The 19,682-nt window shown below is 36.9% G+C and overlaps 1 protein-coding gene across 3 annotated transcripts in view; it reads right to left on the bottom strand.

Annotated features, from left to right (window-relative positions):
- CPNE8 (copine 8) overlaps window positions 1-19,682 on the bottom strand; it is a 329,571-nt gene that overhangs the window by 11,835 nt on the left and 298,054 nt on the right. For all 3 annotated transcript variants that reach the window (XM_060166571.1, XM_060166572.1, XM_060166573.1), the window contains 2 exons: window positions 2,864-2,966; window positions 1,302-1,359 (listed from right to left, as the gene is read on the bottom strand). In XM_060166571.1, the coding sequence (XP_060022554.1) occupies window positions 1,302-1,359; window positions 2,864-2,966 (161 nt within the window). The remainder of the gene's footprint in view (window positions 1-1,301; window positions 1,360-2,863; window positions 2,967-19,682) is intronic.

The following is a 19,682-nucleotide window of genomic DNA, read 5'->3' as shown; positions in this document are numbered from 1 at the left end:
AACTGAAGAAGAAATCATGAGTTATTTTAACCTAGCAATCAGTGAAGTTTGTGAACCACAGTCTATCACTGCTCAATGCAGATGACCAAGTACACAAAGTGTTAACAAGAAAGATGTGTCTTAGCTTTCCTGACTCCATAGTGGTATCTCAGATTCATGCCTGATGGACAATGTAAACAGATGTAAATATTCAGAGACACAGAAAATATTAGCAGGAGCTAAAATGACTTCTGCTTCAGAAACTGGAAGATTATAATGATATAAAGTGTGACCAGCCAAGCATGGAATCAAAGGAAAGAATTTTCAGGATCAGCAATATAACTGCTTGTGTTGTTTTACCTGAGACTGAGAGATCTATACTATCCTTATGGAGGAGGCACTGGTGGTTAAACAAGAATCATCCTAGTGATGATCATACAAAAATTAACCACCTATGTGCCTAAATTAACCTGTAGCATACCAAAAGTTGTTCCAAATATTCTAAAATTATTCTCATTTCTAAAGTTCCAAGCTAAATACTGTCATCATTAATGTAAAAACACCTGAGCAAGGTGAATGTTCTGTGGTTATGCAGTTGATGTCTAGCATAGAGTTCTCTTAAAGGAATTCATCAGGTGACAAGGAATAGGCTATCCTTAGAGAAGTTTACCCAGATCAGTAGTCACACAAACACCCGTCACACTAACTGGCATTTGAAGATGGCTTGAGCCCAAACAGAAAAGTACCCAGTAAGTGAATTTAGCATAATTGTATAAAGTCTCATTAAATTTCAGATGGTCAATTCCATTTTCATTTTACTTTGCTCTTTCATATGACAGAACTTAAATATTTATAAAGATAATGTCTATCAACTAGCCAAGGTCTGAAAATCCATTATTATGCTTGTGTTAATATTTCTATTTTACAACCTAGTGGTTTATTAATTTAGTGCTCATCCTTAAAAGTTTTTAGGGAATCCAGAGTGTATTTTGCCTTGGGAACAAAAATTCAATTTATCACTTGGTCTTAAGAAATATTTTGAGGTACACACCATCTCTAATAAAACAGAAAGCTACATGTTGAATTATCCTATACTACAGAGATAATGTCCTACTCAGAAGACATCCTTTTAATTTACTCACCTTTATTGGACTCCATCATGTAATATCTATATTTATGTCTATATGTACATGGACACTGTATACAAATCCATATGCACACTCACATCCTTATATGCAAAAAAAGAGTGATAGAAACCTAGGTGCATAATGAGTCAGATTAAATAAACTCCTAAGGAATACTATTGAAATTTTATTACTCACCATCAAATTCTGCTGGCCCAACACCTACTATAATTATTGACATTGGAAGTTTTGAAGCCTTCAAAGAGAACACACAGTTCACAATTAAGAAACTGAATTGAGAAAACAACTAAGAATTAAGAAGAAAAAAATATCCTGAGCTTTGATATTTTTCACAGATGTTCATTAAAATAATTTTGAACATATTTAAATTAACACAGAATAATATACTTGATTCCACTCTTATCCTTTCTGAACTCTGTACATACGCTAATTCAGTGGGATATTCTTCAGGAATGACCAGTCTGAGCATCTACTTTCACTTGCTATTCTCAGACAAAATATTCCTAAGCTGATTCTGGGTACCTTTGGTCTCTTTTTCCATGTTCTCTCTCCACTCAAAAATGTTTCAGTTGTTAAAAGGGAAAAAAAGGTACCATATTTGTGAAAAAGTAGTACTCTATTTCATTTATAGCTATGGTTAGGAAAAGCAATTTTCATAGTAAATGAATGCATACAAATGATAATTATAGAAAGTTATTATTAGTATGATAAAATAATTTTATGGTAAGAATATAAGATCCACCAACAGGTAGGTGGAACAGGAAAGCAACAACATCTTCAGCTGTGAAGGTCACTAAATTATGAATAACTGTTCCTCAGTGCATGTCCTGTTAGTTTAAACCTAAATTACTAAGTCCATATTTTAAAGAGCATGCTAAGGCCACTGATCAGAACATAAAGGAAATCAGGACAAATCCAACCCAGTGTGTCTAGTCAAAACCAAATAAACAAACAAGTAAATGTGCAAGATTCTACCTCTCTTCCTTTTTGTGTTTGGTTTTCCTAAGTGTATGTCTATAAACATTTGATTTTTTTCCCACATGTAACTATTTTTTTATCACACAAAAAGCTAATTATATTTTCCCTATGCTATTAATAATTATGAAGTATGATAAACAATTCTTTCACACAGCCCATTTTTACAAATGTCTATTTTGTGTCAAACATTGCTAAACCTGAGTATAGAAAGGTAAGTAAAAACAGATATAATTTTAGAGGTTGCAGTCTAGTAAATATAGATGTAATAAATTATAGTCTAATAAAGAAGAAAATGGATCATAAATATAACACATAATTAGGAATAATGAGAAAAATGGATTTTGAATCAATGCTAGTCCTTATCCAGTTCTATAAATATAGAAATTAGCACAGTTCTCCTGTAACTATTACTGTAAATGTAAATGTTAAAGAAATATTCTGTACAAATTGTACAAACTATATACAAGCACATCAAACTAATCAAGATAAACACAGTCATGCACATGAAGGTGATGCTATTATTTATTTTATTTTAATTTTTTGGAAATAATTTTGTTACAACCCAATTATTCACACCTCTTAGTTTGGTCCTTATGGATGAATGCTACAAATGTGTGTGAGTTTTCTGTATAATGCAATTGGCTGCAAAGGCATGGGCATTTTGTTTCACTCTTAAGTCAACTAACTAGACTCTAGTTAGTCAACCTAAGTAGCACCATGCATTCAGTTAGCCAGCCCAAGACTGAATGACTCCTACTTACATTAACTATGGACTCCTTAGTTTGAGCCATATCTGAGATAACGCCGTCTGTCACAATCAGTAGCACAAAATACTGGGAGCCATCCTTTACAGAAGAAGCATATCTGAAAGGCAAAGAAAAGGTAAAGAATGCCACAAAGTGAAACACTTCCTCTCGACATGATAGTTGCTAAATATAACTTGGAATAGCCAACAAACATTTTAATCTCAAGAAAATATTTAAACATATCTTAAGAGCCTATATATGAAAACTCTCAAATATGCATTTTTTTCTGAAATAGCACACTAGAATAACAGCAACATTACTGCATGCTGGCACAAAGAAATGCCTGGCTGTCTTAGAAATTCATTCACTAATAAAAGGTGAGCTGGATGGTATGTTAGCACAGAGGAATGGCTACAGCTTTTGGAAATAGACATAATGGCTAAGCAACATATTATGTGTATGATCTTCAGTATAACATTACATAAGCTATCTGAACTTTATTTTCTCATCTTTAAAATCAAGATAATGCAACTCTGTATTGTTAATAAAGAAATTTCATGTATGGTAGTAAATATTTATACAGTTATATAACTGGTAGATTTTATATATGGTAGATTATATAAGTGATTATGATTTTTGTTTTGGAACTATATAGCAGTGATGATTGCCCAACATTGTGAATATGCTGAATGTCACTGAACTGTAAACTTAAAAATGGTTGGTTTTTGTCATGTGAATTTCACCTTAATAAAAAAAAATGCAACAGAAGAAACATTTTTTGACATAGCTATAGTTCCAATTCTTAATACGTGTTAAATTGGTGAAAGATGGGAAGGAGAATTATAGCAAACAAAGACAAAAATTAGGTATGTAATAAGAACATATTCTAGTACTGAATTCTCACCAAATAATACTCAGACATTTAGAGGAGAATTTTATGACTATATTTTATCTCTTTTTTTCCATTGTGTTCTACCATTATGGGTATCTAGATTATATTCTCAATAGAATGAGTTTTATGATTTTTAGTACATAACTAGTATGCCGGTCATATCTAGTAATGAGCAAGCACTGTGGTGCTTGTAGGAGATAAATAGTTAACAAGAAGACTTTGGTCTACTTTCATAAAAAATCATCAAGTAAATCACAGAAAAATTGATTTCAAGAAACTTCTTTTGATTACCAATGAAAATTTTTCAGTACCTGATGGACTCTAAATAATAAATTTTTAACAGTTTGGGGAAAAACCAATAGCATAATATGACAGGGAAAAACTTATTTCTTGTAAAGCAGAATTTATAACTATATGAACAAGAAAATATTTACAACTTTGCCATAGACAAGAGAAACTAATAATTGCTCATGCTGTTAATAAAATGATTGGTAATTTTACAGATTGATGAAGATAATACAGCAAGTGATATGTTCATACACTGAGGAGTCAGTTAAAAATAGCATTGAACTTGTTCTACAACATATAGTCAAAAATGCTCTCACAATGTTGAACAATTGATCTTGGACACTAAGGAATTTGTATTAATTTGATGGTAACACAGCAATGAAAAAATCCAAAGCAGGTATGAACCTACTCTCCTATTTTATGCTTAAATATTTTTTCTTAAGAAAAGATGTAAGATAATCTCCCTCAGGAATTCATTTTTTAATTTTTAAATACCCATTATTTTTAAAAAGCATTTTTTACTGACTATGCTTCAAAAACATATGGATTATATTTCATGTGATTAACAGGAGGTTATAAATAGTGAGAAAAACTTCTATGAGTACAACTCTATGGCTTTTATGCTTTTCATACCAAATGATGTGTTGAAAGTGGTGAGAAGATGGAAAGTTGAGCATTATGCAATCTTATGAATATCACTTCAAGTGGCTTAACTGATCCTTTTTCTGGGGGGGATGTTTACTTTTTTAAAATTAATTTTTATAGGAGTAGATTTGAATTACAATGCTGTGTTAGTTTCTGCTGTACAGCAAAGTGAATCAATTATACATATATATATATATATATATATATCTCCATTCTTTTTTAGATTCTTTTCCCATGTAGGCCATTACACACTATTGTGTTGAGTTCCCTGTGCTATACAGTAGATTCTCTTTTTTTTAAATTAATTAATTAATTTTTATTTTTGGCTGCCTTGGGTCTTTGTTTCTGTGCTTGGGCTTTTCTCTAGTTGCGGTGAGCAGGGGCTACTCTTCATTGCGGTGTGCAGCCTTCTCATTGGGTGGCTTCTCTTGTTGCAGAGCATGGGCTCTAGGCGTGTGGGCTTCAGTAGTTGTGGCACTCAGGCTCAGTAGCTGTGGCTTGCAGGCTCTAGAGCGCAGGCTCAGTAGCTGTGGTGCATGGGCTTAGCTGTTCCATGGCATGTGGGATCTTCCCGGACCAGGGCTCGAACCCGTGTCCCCTGCACTGGCAGGTGGATTCTTAACCACTGTGCCACCAGGGAAGTCCCTACAGTAGCTTCTTATTAGTTATATATTTTATATATAGTAGTGTGTATGTGTCAACCCCAATCTCACAATTTTTTCTCTCCCTCACCTTTCCCCCTTGGTAACTGTAAGTTTATTTTCTACGTCTGTGACTCTATTTCTGCTTTGTAAATAAGTCCATTTGTACTATTTTTTTTAGATGCAACATATAAGAAATATCATATATTTGTTTTTCTCTGCTTGACTTACTTCACTCAGAATGACAATCTCTAGGTCCATCCATGTTGCTGCCAATAATATTATTTCATTCTTTTTTACGGCTGAGTAATATTCCATTGTATATATGTTCCACATCTTCTTTCTCCATTCTTCCATCAATGGACATTTAGGTTGCTTCCATGTCCTGGTTATTGTAAATAGTGCTGCAATAATCATTGGGTTGCATGTATCTTTTTGAATTATGGTTTTCTTGGGATATATGCCCAGGAGTGGGATTGCTGGATCATATGGTAACTCTATTTTTAGTTTTTTAAGGAATCTCTATAGTGTTCTCCATAGTGGCTGTACAAATTTACATTCTCATCAACAATGTAGGAGGGTTCCCATTTCTCCACACCTTCTCCAGAATTTATTGTTTGTAGATTTTTTTGGATGACGGCCATTCTGAATGGTGTCAGGTGATACCTCATTGTAGTCTGATTTGCATTTCTCTAGTAATTAGTGATGTTGAGCATTTTTTCATGTGCCTTTTGGCCATCTGTATGTCTTCTTTACAGAAATGTCTTATTAGATCTTGTGCCCATTTTTTGATTGGGTTGTTTGTTTTTTGATATTGAGCTGCATGAGCTATTTATATATTTTGGTGATTAATCCCTGGTCAGTCACTTCATTTGCAAATGTTGTACTGGCCAAAAAGTTCATTCGGGTTTTTCCATAAGATATTTTCTCCCTATCTGTGAGTTGTCTTTTCATTTTGGTTATGGTTTCCATTGCTGTGTAAAAGCTTTTAAGTTTAATTAGGTCCCATTTGTTTATTTTTGTTTTTCTTTTCATTACTCTAGGAGGTGGGTCAAAAAGATCTTGCTGCGATTTATTTCAAAGTGTGTTCTACATATGTTTTCCTCTAAGAATTATAGTATCTGGTCTTACATTTAGGTCTTTAATCCATCTTGAGTTTCTTTTTCTGTATGGTGTTAGAGAATATTCTAATTTCATTGGTTTACATGTAGCTGTCCAGTTTTTCCAGCACCACTTACTGAAGAGACTGTCTTTCTCCATTGTATATTCTTGCCTCCTTTGTCACAGATTAGGTGACCATAGGTATGTGGGTTTATCTCTGGACTTTCTATCCTGTTCCATTGATCTATATTTCTGTTTTGTGGCAGAACCACACTGTTTTGATTAATGTAGCTTTGTAGTATAGTCTGAAGTCAGGGAGCCTGATTCTTCCAGCTCCGTTTTTCTTTCTCAAGATTGCTTTGGCAATTTAGGGTCTTTTGTGTCTCCATACAAATTGTAAATTTTTTTGTCTAATTCTGTGAAAAATGCTATTGGTAATTTGGTAGGGATTGCAATGAATCTGTAGACTGCCTTGGGTAGTATAGTTATGTTGACAATATTGATTCTTCCAATCCAAGAACATGGTATATCTCTCCATCTGTTTGTGTGATCTTTGATTTCTTTCATCAGTATCTTATAGTTTTCTGAGTACAGGTCTTTTTCCTCCTTAGGTTTATTCCCAGGTATTTTATTCTTTTTGATGGGATGATAAATGGGATTGTTTCCTTAATTTCTCTTTCTAATAATTCATTGTTAGTGTATAGGAATGCAAGAGATTTCTGTGTATTAATTTTGTATCCTGTAACTTTACCACACTCATTGATAAGCTCTAGTAATGTTCTGGTAGCATCTTTAGGATTTTCTATGTATAGTATCATGTCATCTGAAAACAGTGATGGTTTTATTTCTTCTTTTCCAATTTGGATTTCTTGTATTTCTTTTTCTTTTCTGGTTGCCTTGGCTAGGGCCTCCTAAACTAGGTTGAATAAAAGTGGCAAGATGGACATCCTTATCTTGTTCCTTATCTTAGAGGAAATGCTTTCAGTTTTTTACCATTGAGAATAATGTTTGCTGTGGGTTTGTCATATATGGACTTAATTATCTTGAGTTAGGTTCCCTCTATGCCCACTTTCTAGAGTGTTTTCATCATAAATGGGTGTTAAATTTTGTTGAAAGCTTTTTCTGCATCTCCTGAGATGATCATATGAATTTTATTCTTCAGTTTGTTAATGTGGTGTATCACATTATTTGTGTTTATTGAAGAATCTTTGCATCTCTGGATAAATTCCACCTGATCATAGTGCATGACTCCTTTAATGTGTTGTTTGATTTGGCTTGCTAGTATTTTGTTGAGGATTTCTGTGTCTATGTTCATCAGTGATATTTGAGCCTGTAATATTCTTTTTTTGATACCTTTGGTTTTGTGTCAGGTTGATGGTGGCCGTGTATAATGAGCTTGTGAGTGTTCCTTCCTCTGCAATTTTTGAGAATTGTTTCAGAAGGATAGGTGTTAACTCTTTTCTAAATGTGTGACAGAATTCACCTGTGAAGCCATCTGGTCCTAGACTTTTGCTTATTGGAAGTTTTTAAAGCACAATTTCAATTTCCATATTTGTGATTTGTGTGTTTATATTTTCTATTTCTTCCTGATTCAGTCTTGGTAGGTTGTGCATTTCTAAGAATTCGTCCATTTCTCCTAGGTTGACCATTTTATTGTCATAGAGCTGCTTGTAGTAGTTTCTTATGATCCTTTGTATTTCTGTGGTGTCCATTGCAACTTCTCCTTTTTCATTTCTAATTTTATTGATTTGAGTCCTCTCCCTTTTTCTTGATGCATCTGGCTAAAGTTTTATCAATTTTGTTTATCTTCTCAAAGAACCAGCTTTTAGTTTCATTTATCTTTGTATTGTTTTCTCCATCTCTATTTATTTCTGTTCTTTATAATTTCTTTTCTTCTACTAACTTTAGGTTTTGTTTGTTCTTCTTTCTCTTGTTGCTTTATGTGTAAGGATAGGTTGTTAATTTGAGATTTTTCTTGTTTCCTGAGGTAAGATTGTATTGCTATAAACTTCCAAGAACTGCTTTTTCCAAGTCCCATACATTTTGTATCGTCATGTTTTCATTGTCAATTTTCCCTAGGTATTTTTTGATTTTCTCTTTGATTTCTTTAGTAATCCATTGGTTGTTTAGTAACATATTGTTTAGCCTCCATGTGTTTGTGTTTTTTTTACCTTTTTTCCCTGTAGGTGATTTCTACTCTCATAGTGTTGTGGTCAGAAAAATGCTTTATGATTCTGAATTTTTAAATTTACCAAGGCTTGATTTGTGGCCCAAGATGTGATATTTCTTGGAGAATGTTCCATGTGCACTTGAGAAGAATGTATATTCTGCTGCTTTAGGATGTATATTCTGCTGCTTTAGGATGCTTTAGATATCAATTAAGTCTATCTGGTCTAATGTGTCATTTAAGGCTTGGGTTTCCTTATTAATTTCCTGTCTGGATAATCTGTCCATTGGTGTAAGTGGGGTGTTAAAGTCCCCCACTATTATTGCGTTACTGTTGATTTCCCCTTTTATGGATGTTAGCATTTGCCCTATATATTGAGGTGCTCCTATGTTGGGTGCATATATATATTTACAATTGCTCTATCTTCTTCTTGGATTGATCCCTTGATCATTATGTAGTGTCCTTCCTTGTCTCTTGTAACAGTATTTTAGAGTTTATTTTGTCTGATATGAGTATTGCTACTCCAGCTTTGATTTCTATTTTCATGGAAAATCTTTTTCCATCCTCTCACTTTCAGTCTTTATGTGTCCCTAGGTCTGAAGTGGGTCTCTTGTAGACAGCATAATATGGGTCTTGTTTGTATATCTATTCATCCAATCTATGTCTTTTGGTTAGAGCATTTAATCCATTTACATTTAAGGTATTTATTGATATGTATGTTCCTATTGCCATTTTCTTACTTGTTTCAGATTTGTTTTCGTAGGTCTTTTTTCTTATCTTCCTCTTTTGTTCTCTTCTCTTGTGGTTTTATGACCATCTTTAGTGTTGTGTTTGGGATGCTTTCTCTTTTTTGTGTGTGTATCTTTTGTAGTTTTTTAGTTTACTGTTCCCATGAAGTTTGGATATAGCAATCTGTATAGGTACAAGCTTGTTTTAAGATGCTGGTGTCTTTCCCACCTAGAGAAGTTCATTTAGCATTTGTTGTAAAGCTGGTTTGGTGGTTCTGAATTCTCTTAGCTTCTGCTTGTCTGTAAAGCTTTTGATTTCTCCATCAAATCAGCTCGGTGGTTTGTGGCCACCTGGAGGGGTGGGATAGGGAGGGCGGGAGGGAGGGAGATGCAAGAGGGAAGAGATATGGGAACATATGTATATGTATAACTGATTCACTTTGTTATAAAGCAGAAACTAACACACCATTGTAAAGAAATTATACTCCAATAAATATGTTTTAAAAATCTAAATGAGAGACTTTTTGGGTAGAACATTCTTGGTTGTAGGTTTTTCCTTTTCATCACTTGAAGTATATTGTGCCACTCCTTTCTGGCCTGCAGAATTTCTGCTGAAAAACCTGTTGATAACCTCATGGGGATTCCCTTGTATGTTATTTGTTGCTTTTCCCTTGTTGTTTTTAATATTTTTTCTTTGCCTTTAATTTTTGTTAGTTTGATTAATATGTGTCTCAGCATGTTCTTCCTTGGGTTCATCCTCTCTGGGACTCTCTATGCTTCCTGGACTTGAGTAAGTGTTTCTCATGTTAGGGAATTTTTCGGTCATATTATCTTCAAATATATTCTCGGGCCCTTTCTCTTTCTTCTCTCCTTCTGGAACCCCTATAATGTGAATGTTGGCATGTTTAATATTGTCCCAGAAGTGTCTGACACTGTCCTCATTTCATTCTTTTTTTCTTAAAACAAATTTTTTTTAGATTGAAGTGTATTTGATTTACAATGTTGTGCCAATCTCTGCTGTACAGCAAAGTGACTCAGTTATACACATATATACATTCTTTTTTTATATTCTTTTCTATTATGGTTTATCACAGGATATTGAATATAGTTCCCTGTGCTATACATTAGGACCTTGTTGTTTATACATTCTTTTTTCTTTATTCCGTTCTGTGGCAGTGATTTCCATCACTTTGTCTTCCAGCTCACTTATTCATTGTTCTCCTACATTTATTCTTATACTGATTCTTCCTAGTGTATTTCAGTTACTGTATTGTTCATCTCTGTTTGTCCTTTAAATCACACTCCTTCTTAAACATTTCTTGCATTATCTCGATATGTGACTCCATTCTTTTTCTGAGATCTTGCATTATCTTTACTATCATTACTATTAATTCTTTTTCAGGTAGATTGCCTATCTCCTCTTCATTTAGTTGTTCCTGTGGGTTTCTACCTTTTTCCTTCATTTGTACCAATTTCTCTGTCATCTCATTTCCTCTAACTTACTGCGTTTGTGGTCTCCTTTCCACAGGCTGCAGGATAATAGTTCCTCTTGCTTCTGGTGTCTGCCCCTTGGTGGGTGAGGTTGGTCCAGGGACTTTTGCAGGCTTCTTGGTGGGATGGACTGGTGTCTGCCCTCTGGTGGGTGGAGCTGGGGCCATGTCAAAGGGTGTGTTTTGAGGTGGCTGTGAGCTCAGTACAACTTTAGGTAGCCTGTCTTCTGTTGGATGAGGCTGGCTTCCTATTTTGTTGGTTGTTTGGCCTGACGCTTTCCAGCACTGGAGCTTGCAGGTTGTTGGGAGGGGTTGTGTCTTGGTGCTGAAATTTTGGCGTCCTGGAGAGCTCACTCTGATCAATATTCCCTGGGGCTTCTGCTACCAGTGTCCTTGCCCTCATAGTGAACTATAGTCAACACTTTGCACCCCAGGATACCCTCCAAGACCCCTAAGTAGGGGTAGCCCAGTTTCCTATGGAGGTACTTTGTGCTGGGTCCCAGTGCATGTGAGACCTTTGTACACCCTCAAGATTGGAGTCTCTGTTTCCCCCAGCCCTGTAGAGCTCTTGCACTCAAGCCCCACTGGCTTTCAAGTCTGAATGCTCTGGGGGTTCTTCCTCTTGATTCAAGACCCTCAGACTGTCTTGGGAGGGTTATTTTTATGTGAGAACATCCCTGTGTAGCCTGTGCAGGTTAAATATTTTTTGGTGCAAGCATGGTTTTTAGTATAGATGACTGCCACCTTTTCCCTCAGTGTATGCTGGCCATTATCCCCTTGATAGGAGATGTGACTGATATTGTGGTGACCAGAGCCTGCACTGGATATTGAGCAGGGCCTCCCTTTTGCTCTGTGGTTGTCACTGCCGTGTTAGAGGTGGGGTTTGCTCCACATTTGTTGGAGTAGAGGCCCCAAGATCTGTTTCTTAGCTGTGTTTCTGATCTGCAGTGTGAGGTAGGCAGGATTGCATCACTCCCACTGGGAGGAAAGCCACTGAATATTCCTCTGGAGTTGTTCACCTGTGGGTGTGCTCTGTCATGTCACTTTTCACCCTTTGTGCAAGTTCTCAGATTACACTGTTGTTGGCACTGCTCTTGGCCTTTCCTTAACTGTGGGTATGCCTACAATTGGCCCTGGTGTCTTTCATATGTTTTCACCAGGCCATCAGTGTAGGTCCACTGAAGTCAGGTCCCAGGATTGCAGTAATCATGGGTCTGGACACCCTGTGGTCAGCTCAGACTCTAGCCTGGTACAACCCTGGCATGTATGTTCCCACAAAGTCTACAGCTGCTAAAGCTAGACCCGTCTTTTCTGTGGGAGCACTTGTTGTCCATTCAGATGTTCTGTAGGCACTGAGTTTACAAAGCCAGTTGCGGGGGTGTCAATTCACAGTTTGCACAGCTGCCAGGAGAGATTTCAGCTTTTCTTCCTTAATTGCATGGCCTCTGGGGCTTAGCCATGGTTTCAGTGCCACCTATCTGTGTGGGCCACTCACAGGCGTCTGCTCCTGAGGCTTTCCAGAGCACATGAGTCCACCCAGTGAAGAGAGGGCGCAGAGGAGGCAGCAGATGGGGTTGTGGGAGCCCATATGGGAATGGGTCATGCAGGGGAGCCAGCAGCCATGGGAGTGAGAGAGCCAGCTGGTGGCCTCAGGTATGAGAGAGCTGGCCCTGGTGGGAACAGAGTATGCTGGGGTGGGTATGCTAGGGTATGGTGGCCAACAGTGCAAGAGAGTCAACTCTGGCAGGAGCCCTTCCTAGTGCCTGGAGAGGCAGGGGCCGGCATGTGGGGAGAGAGGATGCAATGGTAGCCCCACCCATTTTGTGTCATTCAACAATGGCACTTCACTTATATTGCAGTCTGGGTTTCTTCTACAAGCATTCCCAGTTGTGGATTTCCTCACTCCCATCCCCTCAGGCTGTCTCGTTGCGGCCAACACCATTCTTCTCCCCAGGTTTGCTCTCCAAATTCCAAGTTCCAGTACCCAGCCCCCTTCTGCACTGGTGGATGCACGTCTCAGCCTGGGGCATGCAGGGCTGTGGCACAGACTATCTGTGTAGGTCTCACTGTGTCTTGTTTGTCACAGACTGGTTGCTGCACTTTCCTCCGGTAGTCCCTGAAGCTTCCCATCTGTTCCAACTGATCTCCCCACCAGTGAGGGGGCTTCCCTGGATGCAGGAACCTCTCCTCTCCTTCAGCTCCCTGCCCAGGGCTGCAGGTCCCTTTCCACTTCCTCTCCTCTTCCTTTTCTCTTATTTCATCCTACCCAGTTACATGGGGATCTTTCTTGTCCTTTTAGGTGTCTGAGGTCCTCTGCCAGTGTTCATGTGGTGCTCCGTGAGAACTGTTCCCTTTTTAGATGTATTCTTGATGTATTTGTGAGGAGAGATGAACTCCATGTCCTCCGACTTCTCCACCATCTTGGCAGAGTCAGATTGGGGCCCCAGGTTCAGCTCCAGAAGCCCACTTTGATGCAAGTAAGCCTTCAGCCTCTTCGATGGCCTCTGGGGCAAGGCACTGCTCCACTGTGCGAGTGGGGAGAGAAGTGAGTCTTCCACCTGGGGGCATTTACTTCTTATTTCTCTTTCAACACTTCTTGTTACCTCTTGAGAAAGTCTCAGTTGTTGTTACTATGTCTTTTTGCCCGCAGCTTTATTGAGGTATAATTGGTATACAAAAAACTGCACATAATTAATATAAGCAATTTGCTGTGTTTCAACATATGTATATACTCATTTTACCATCAAAACAATCAAGGTAATAAACATATCCATTAGCCCCATTTCCCTGTGTCCCTTTCTGTGTGTGTGTGTGTGTGTGTGTGTGATTCAATCGCCTTATTTGTTATGGTTCTGTACAGGCTTTCTGTGTCTTCCTGATTCATTCTTGGTAGGTTGTAACTTTCTAGGAGTTTATTCATTTATTCTAAGTTTTCCAATTTGTTGGAGTCCAATTGTTTGTAATAGCACCTTATAATATTTTTTATTTCTGTGACTTCAGTTGTAATGTCTGCTCTTTCATTTCTGATTTTATTTACTTGAGTCATTTTAATGCTTAGTCTAGCTAAAGGTTTGTTGATTTTATTTATATTTAAAAAAACCCAACTCTTAGCTTTGCCAGTTTCTTTCTATTGTATTCCTAGTCTCTATTCCATTTATTTCTGCTCTAATTTTTATTTAATTTTAATTATTATTTCCTTCCTTCCATTAACTTGTGCTTAGCTTGTTGTTCTTTTCCTATTTCCTTGAGGTATAAACCTAGGTCATTTGAGATTTTTCTTCTTTTTAAAAATGTTGTCTTATCATTATAATTTTCCCTCTTAGTACTGATCACACCCCAAAAAAATAGTACAGTAGAATACAGTATACCATAACTTTTGGTATATTGTGTTTTCATTTTTCTCATGATATTTTCTAATTTCCTTTTTGATTTCTTTGACCCAATGATCACTCAAGAGTGTGTTCATTTCCATTTGTTTGTGAGTTTTGTGATTTATTTTTGTTATTGATTTTTTTTCCATTGTGTTCAGAAAAGATACTCAGAATGATGTCAATCTTCTTACATTTAATGAGACTTGTTTTGTGACTCAGCATGTGATCTATCCTAGAGAATGTTCCATGTATGCTTGAAAAGAATATATATTCTGTTGCTATTGAATGGAATGTTCTGTATATGTCAATTAGGTTCCATCTGGTCTAGAGCATTACTCAAATTTGCTGTTTCCTTATTTATTTTCGGCCTGGGTGATCTATTCATTATTGAAAGTGGGTAGTGAAGCCTTCTAATACTATTGTATTGATGTCTATTTCTCCCTTCAGATATGTCAATTAAAAAAATATGCTTAGGGGGCTTCCCTGGTGGCACAGTGGTTGAGAGTCTGCCTGCCGATGCAGGGGACACGGGTTCGTGCCCCGGTCTGGGAAGATCCCACATGCCGTGGAGTGACTGGGCCCGTGAGCCATGGCCGCTGGGCCTGTGTGTCCAGAGCCTGTGCTCCACAACGGGAGAGGCCACAACGGTGAGAGGCCCGCGTACCACAAAAAAAAAAAAAAAAAGCTTAGGTTCTTTGATGCTTGCTCTATACATATTTATAATTATTATGTCATCCTGTTGTATTGACCCTTTAAAATTTTTGTTCTTTTTAATAAAAATTGTATTTAAGGTGTACAACATGATGATTTGATACACATATACACAGTGAAATAATTACTACAGTCAAGCATGATAACATATCATGATGTCACATAGTTACCATATTTTTTGGGGTGTGATCAGTGTACTTGAAATTTACCCTTTTAGCAAATTTCCAGCATTCAGTGAAGTATTTATTACAGTCATCATACAATATATGAGATCTCTACACATATTCATCCTATGTAATGCAACTTTGTACCCTGTGACCAATAATATCTCCCCATTCCCTTTACCTCTCCACCTCTGTTAACCACTGTTCTAAAACTCTGCTTCTATGTATTCAGCATTAAAAATTCTACATATAAGTGAGATGATGTAGTTTTTCTCTTTCTGTGTCTGGCTTATTTCACCTAGTATAACATTCTTCAGGTTCATCAATGTTGCAAATGACAAGCTAAAATATATATATATATATATAATTATATAAAATGATATGTATCACATAAATTGACCCTTTTATTATGTAATGACCTTTGTCTGTTGTGACTTTTTTTTTGTGGTATGCAGGCCTCTCACTGTTGTGGCCTCTCCCGTTGCGGAGCACAGGCTCCAGATGGGCAGGCTCAGCAGCCATGGCTCACGGGCCTAGCCGCTCTGTGGCATGTGGGATCTTCCTGGACTGGGGCACAAACCCATGTCCCCTGAATCGGCAGGCAGACTCTCAACCACTGCGCCACCAGGGAAGCCCTGTTATGACATTTTTGACTTAAAGTTTATTTTGTCTAGGTATAGCTGCCCTTGCCTTCTCTCTTTTGGTTACCATTTTCATGGAGTATCTTTCTATCCATTCCTCATTTTCAACCTATGTACGTCTTAATTCGAAGTTGAGTCTCTCATAGACAGCATAAAATTGGGTCTTTTTAAAAAAATCTATTCACCTACTTTATGTCTTTTGATTGATGAATTTAATCACTTCTATTTTGGCTTTCTTTTGATTCACCATAAAATATTCCTAAGAGAAGGGGAGATATACTCAACCATCAAGAGAGTTAAAGATAGAGCCTGACTAGTCCCCTCCACCAGGAAGCCTACACAACCCACTGAACCAACCTTAGCCACTGGAGACAGACATCAAAAACAGGAGGAACTACGAACCTGCAGCCTGCAAAAAGGAGACCCCAAACACAGTAAGATAAGCAAAATGAGAAGACAGAAAAACACACAGCAGATAAAGGAGCAAGATAAAAATGCACCAGACGTAACAAATGAGGAGGAAATAGGCAGTCTACCTGAAAAAGAATTCAGAATAATGATAGTAAGGTTGATCCGAAATCTTGGAGATAGAATGGACAACAGAATGGACAAAATGCAAGAATCAGTTAACAAGGACCTAGAAGAACTAAAGATGAAACAAGCAACGATGAACAACACAATAAATGAAATTAAAAGTACTCTAGATGGGATCAATAGCAGAATAACTGAGGCAGAAGAACGGATAAGTGACCTGGAAGATAAAATAGTGGAAATAACTACTGCAGAGCAGAATAAAGAAAAAAGAATGAAAAGAACTGAGGACAGTCTCAGAGACCTCTGGGACAACATTAAACACACCAATATTCGAATTATAGGGGCTCCAGAAGAAGAAGAGAAAAAGAAAGGGACTGAGAAAATATTTGAAGAGATTATAGTTGAAAACTTCCCTAATATGGGAAAGTAAATAGTTAATCAAGGCCAGGAAGCACAGAGAGGCCCATACAGGATAAATACAAGGAGAAATATGCCAAGACACATATTAATCAAACTGTCAAAAATTAAATACAAAGAAAGCATATTAAAAGCAGCAAGGGAAAAACAACAAATAACACATAAGGGAATCCCCATAAGGTTAACAGCTGATCTCTCAGCAGAAATCCTACAAGCCAGAAGGGAGTGGCAGGACATACTGAAAGTGATGAAGGAGAAAACCTGCAGCCAAGACTACTGTACCCAGCAAGGATCTCATTCAGATTTGATGGAGAAATTATAACCTTTACAGACAAGCAAAAGCTGAGAGAGTTCAGCACCACCAAACCAGCTTTACAACAAATGCTAAAGGATCTTCTCTAGGTAAGAAACACAAGAGAAGGAAAAGACCTATAATAACGAACCCAAAACAATTTAGAAAATGGGAATAGGAACATACATATCGATAATTACCTTAAATGTAAACAGACTAAATGCTCCCACCAAAAGACACAGATTAGCTGAATAGATACAAAAACAAGACCCTTATATATGCTGTCTACAAGAGACCCACTTCAGACCTAGAGACACATACAGACTGAAAGTAAGGAGATGGAAAAAGATATTCCATGCAAATGGAAACCAAAAGAAAGCTGGAGTAGCAATTCTCATATCAGACAAAATAGACTTTAAAATAAGGACTATTAAAAGAGACAAAGAAGGACACTACATAATGATCAAGGGATCGATCCAAGAAGCAGATATAACAATTGTAAATATTTATGCACCCAACACAGGAGCACCTCAATACATAAGGCAAATACTAACAGCCATAAAAGGGGAAACTGACAGTCACACATTCATAGTAGGGGACTTAAACACCCCACTTTCACCCATGGACAGATCATCCAAAATGAAAATAAATAAGGAAACACAAGCTTTAAATGATACATTAAACAAGATGGACTTAATTGATATTTATAGGACACTCCATCCAAAACCAACAGAATACACATTTTTCTCAAGTGCTCATGGAACATTCTCCAGGATAGATCATATCTTAGGTCACAAATCAAGCCTTGGTAAATTTAAGAAAATTGAAATTGTATCAAGTATCTTTTCTGACCATAACGCCATGAGACTAGATATCAATTACAGGAAAAGATCTGTAAAAAAATACAAACACATGGAGGCTAAACAATACACTACTGAAAATGAAGTGATCACTGAAGAAATTAAAGAGGAAATCAAAAAATACCTAGAAACAAATGACAATGGAGACACAACGACCCAAAACCTTTGGGATGCAGCAAAAGCAGTTCTAAGGGGGAAGTTTATAGCAATACAAGCCCACCTTAAGAAGCAGGAAACATCTCGAATAAACAACCTAACCTTGCACCTCAAGCAATTAGAGAAAGAAGAACAAAAAAACCCCAAAGCTAGCAGAAGGAAAGAAATCATAGAAATCAGATCAGAAATAAATGAAAAAGAAATGAAGGAAACAATAGCAAAGATCAATAAAACTAAAAGCTGGTTCTATGAGAAGATAAACAAAATAGATAAACCATTAGCCAGACTCATCAAGAAAAAAAGGGAGAAGACTCAAATCAATAGAATTAGAAATGAAAAAGGAGAGGTAACAACTGACACTGCAGAAATAAAAGAGATCATGAGAGATTACTACAAGCAACTCTATGCCAATAAAATGGACAATCTGGAAGAAATGGACAAATTCTTAGAAATGCACCACCTGCCAAGACTGAATCAGGAAGAAATAGAAAATATGAACAGACCAATCACAAGCACTGAAATTGAAACTGTGATTAAAAATCTTCCAACAAAGAAAAGCCCAGGACCAGATGGCTTCACAGGCGAATTCTATCAAACATTTAGAGAAGAGCTAACACCTATCCTTCTCAAACTCTTCCAAAATATAGCAGAGGGAGGAACACTCCCAAACTCCTTCTACGAGGCCACCATCACCTTGATACCAAAACCAGACAAGGATGTCACAAAGAAAGAAAACTACAGGCCAATATCACTGATGAACATAGATGCAAAAATCCTCAACAAAATACTAGCAAACAGAATCCAACAGCACATTAAAAGGATCATACACCATGATCAAGTGGGGTTTATTCCAGGAATGCAAGGATTCTTCAATATACACAAATCTATCAATGTGATAAACCATATTAACAAACTGAAGGAGAAAAACCATATGATCATCTCAATAGATGCAGAGAAAGCTTTTGACAAAATTCAACACCCATTTATGATAAAAACCCTGCAGAAAGTAGGCATAGAGGGAACTTTCCTCAACATAATAAAGGCCATATATGACAAGCCCACAGCAAACATCATCCTCAATGGTGAAAAACTGAAAGCATTTCCACGAAGATCAGGAACAAGACCAGGTTGCCCACTCTCACCACTCTTATTCAACATAGTTTTGGAAGTTTTAGCAACAGCAATCAGAGAAGAAAAGGAAATAAAAGGAATCCAAATCGGAAAAGAAGAAGTAAAGCTGTCACTGTTTGCAGATGACATGATCCTATACATAGAGAACCCTAAAGGTGCTATCAGAAAACTACTAGAGCTAATCAATGAATTTGGTAAAGTGGCAGGATACAAAATTAATGCACAGAAATATCTGGCATTCCTACATACTAATGATGAAAAATCTGAAAGTGAAATCAAGAAAACACTCCCATTTACCATTGCAACAAAAAGAATAAAATATCTAGGAATAAACCTACCTAAGGAGACAAAAGACCTGTATGCAGAAAATTATAAGACACTGATGAAAGAAATTAAAGATGATACAAACAGTTACAGAGATATACCAAGTTCTTGGATTGGAAGAATCAACATTGTGAAAATGACTCTACTACCCAAAGCAATCTATAGATTCAATGCAATCCCTATCAAACTACCACTGGCATTTTTCACAGAACTACAACAAAAAATTTCACAATTTGTATGGAAACACAAAAGACCCTGAATAGCCAAAGCAATCTTGAGAA

Source organism: Lagenorhynchus albirostris, chromosome 11, assembly GCF_949774975.1.
Source record: "Lagenorhynchus albirostris chromosome 11, mLagAlb1.1, whole genome shotgun sequence".
Lineage (NCBI taxonomy): Eukaryota > Metazoa > Chordata > Mammalia > Artiodactyla > Delphinidae > Lagenorhynchus > Lagenorhynchus albirostris.
Note: the sequence above shows the minus strand (reverse complement) of the source record. Positions and strands in the feature narration are given on the sequence as shown.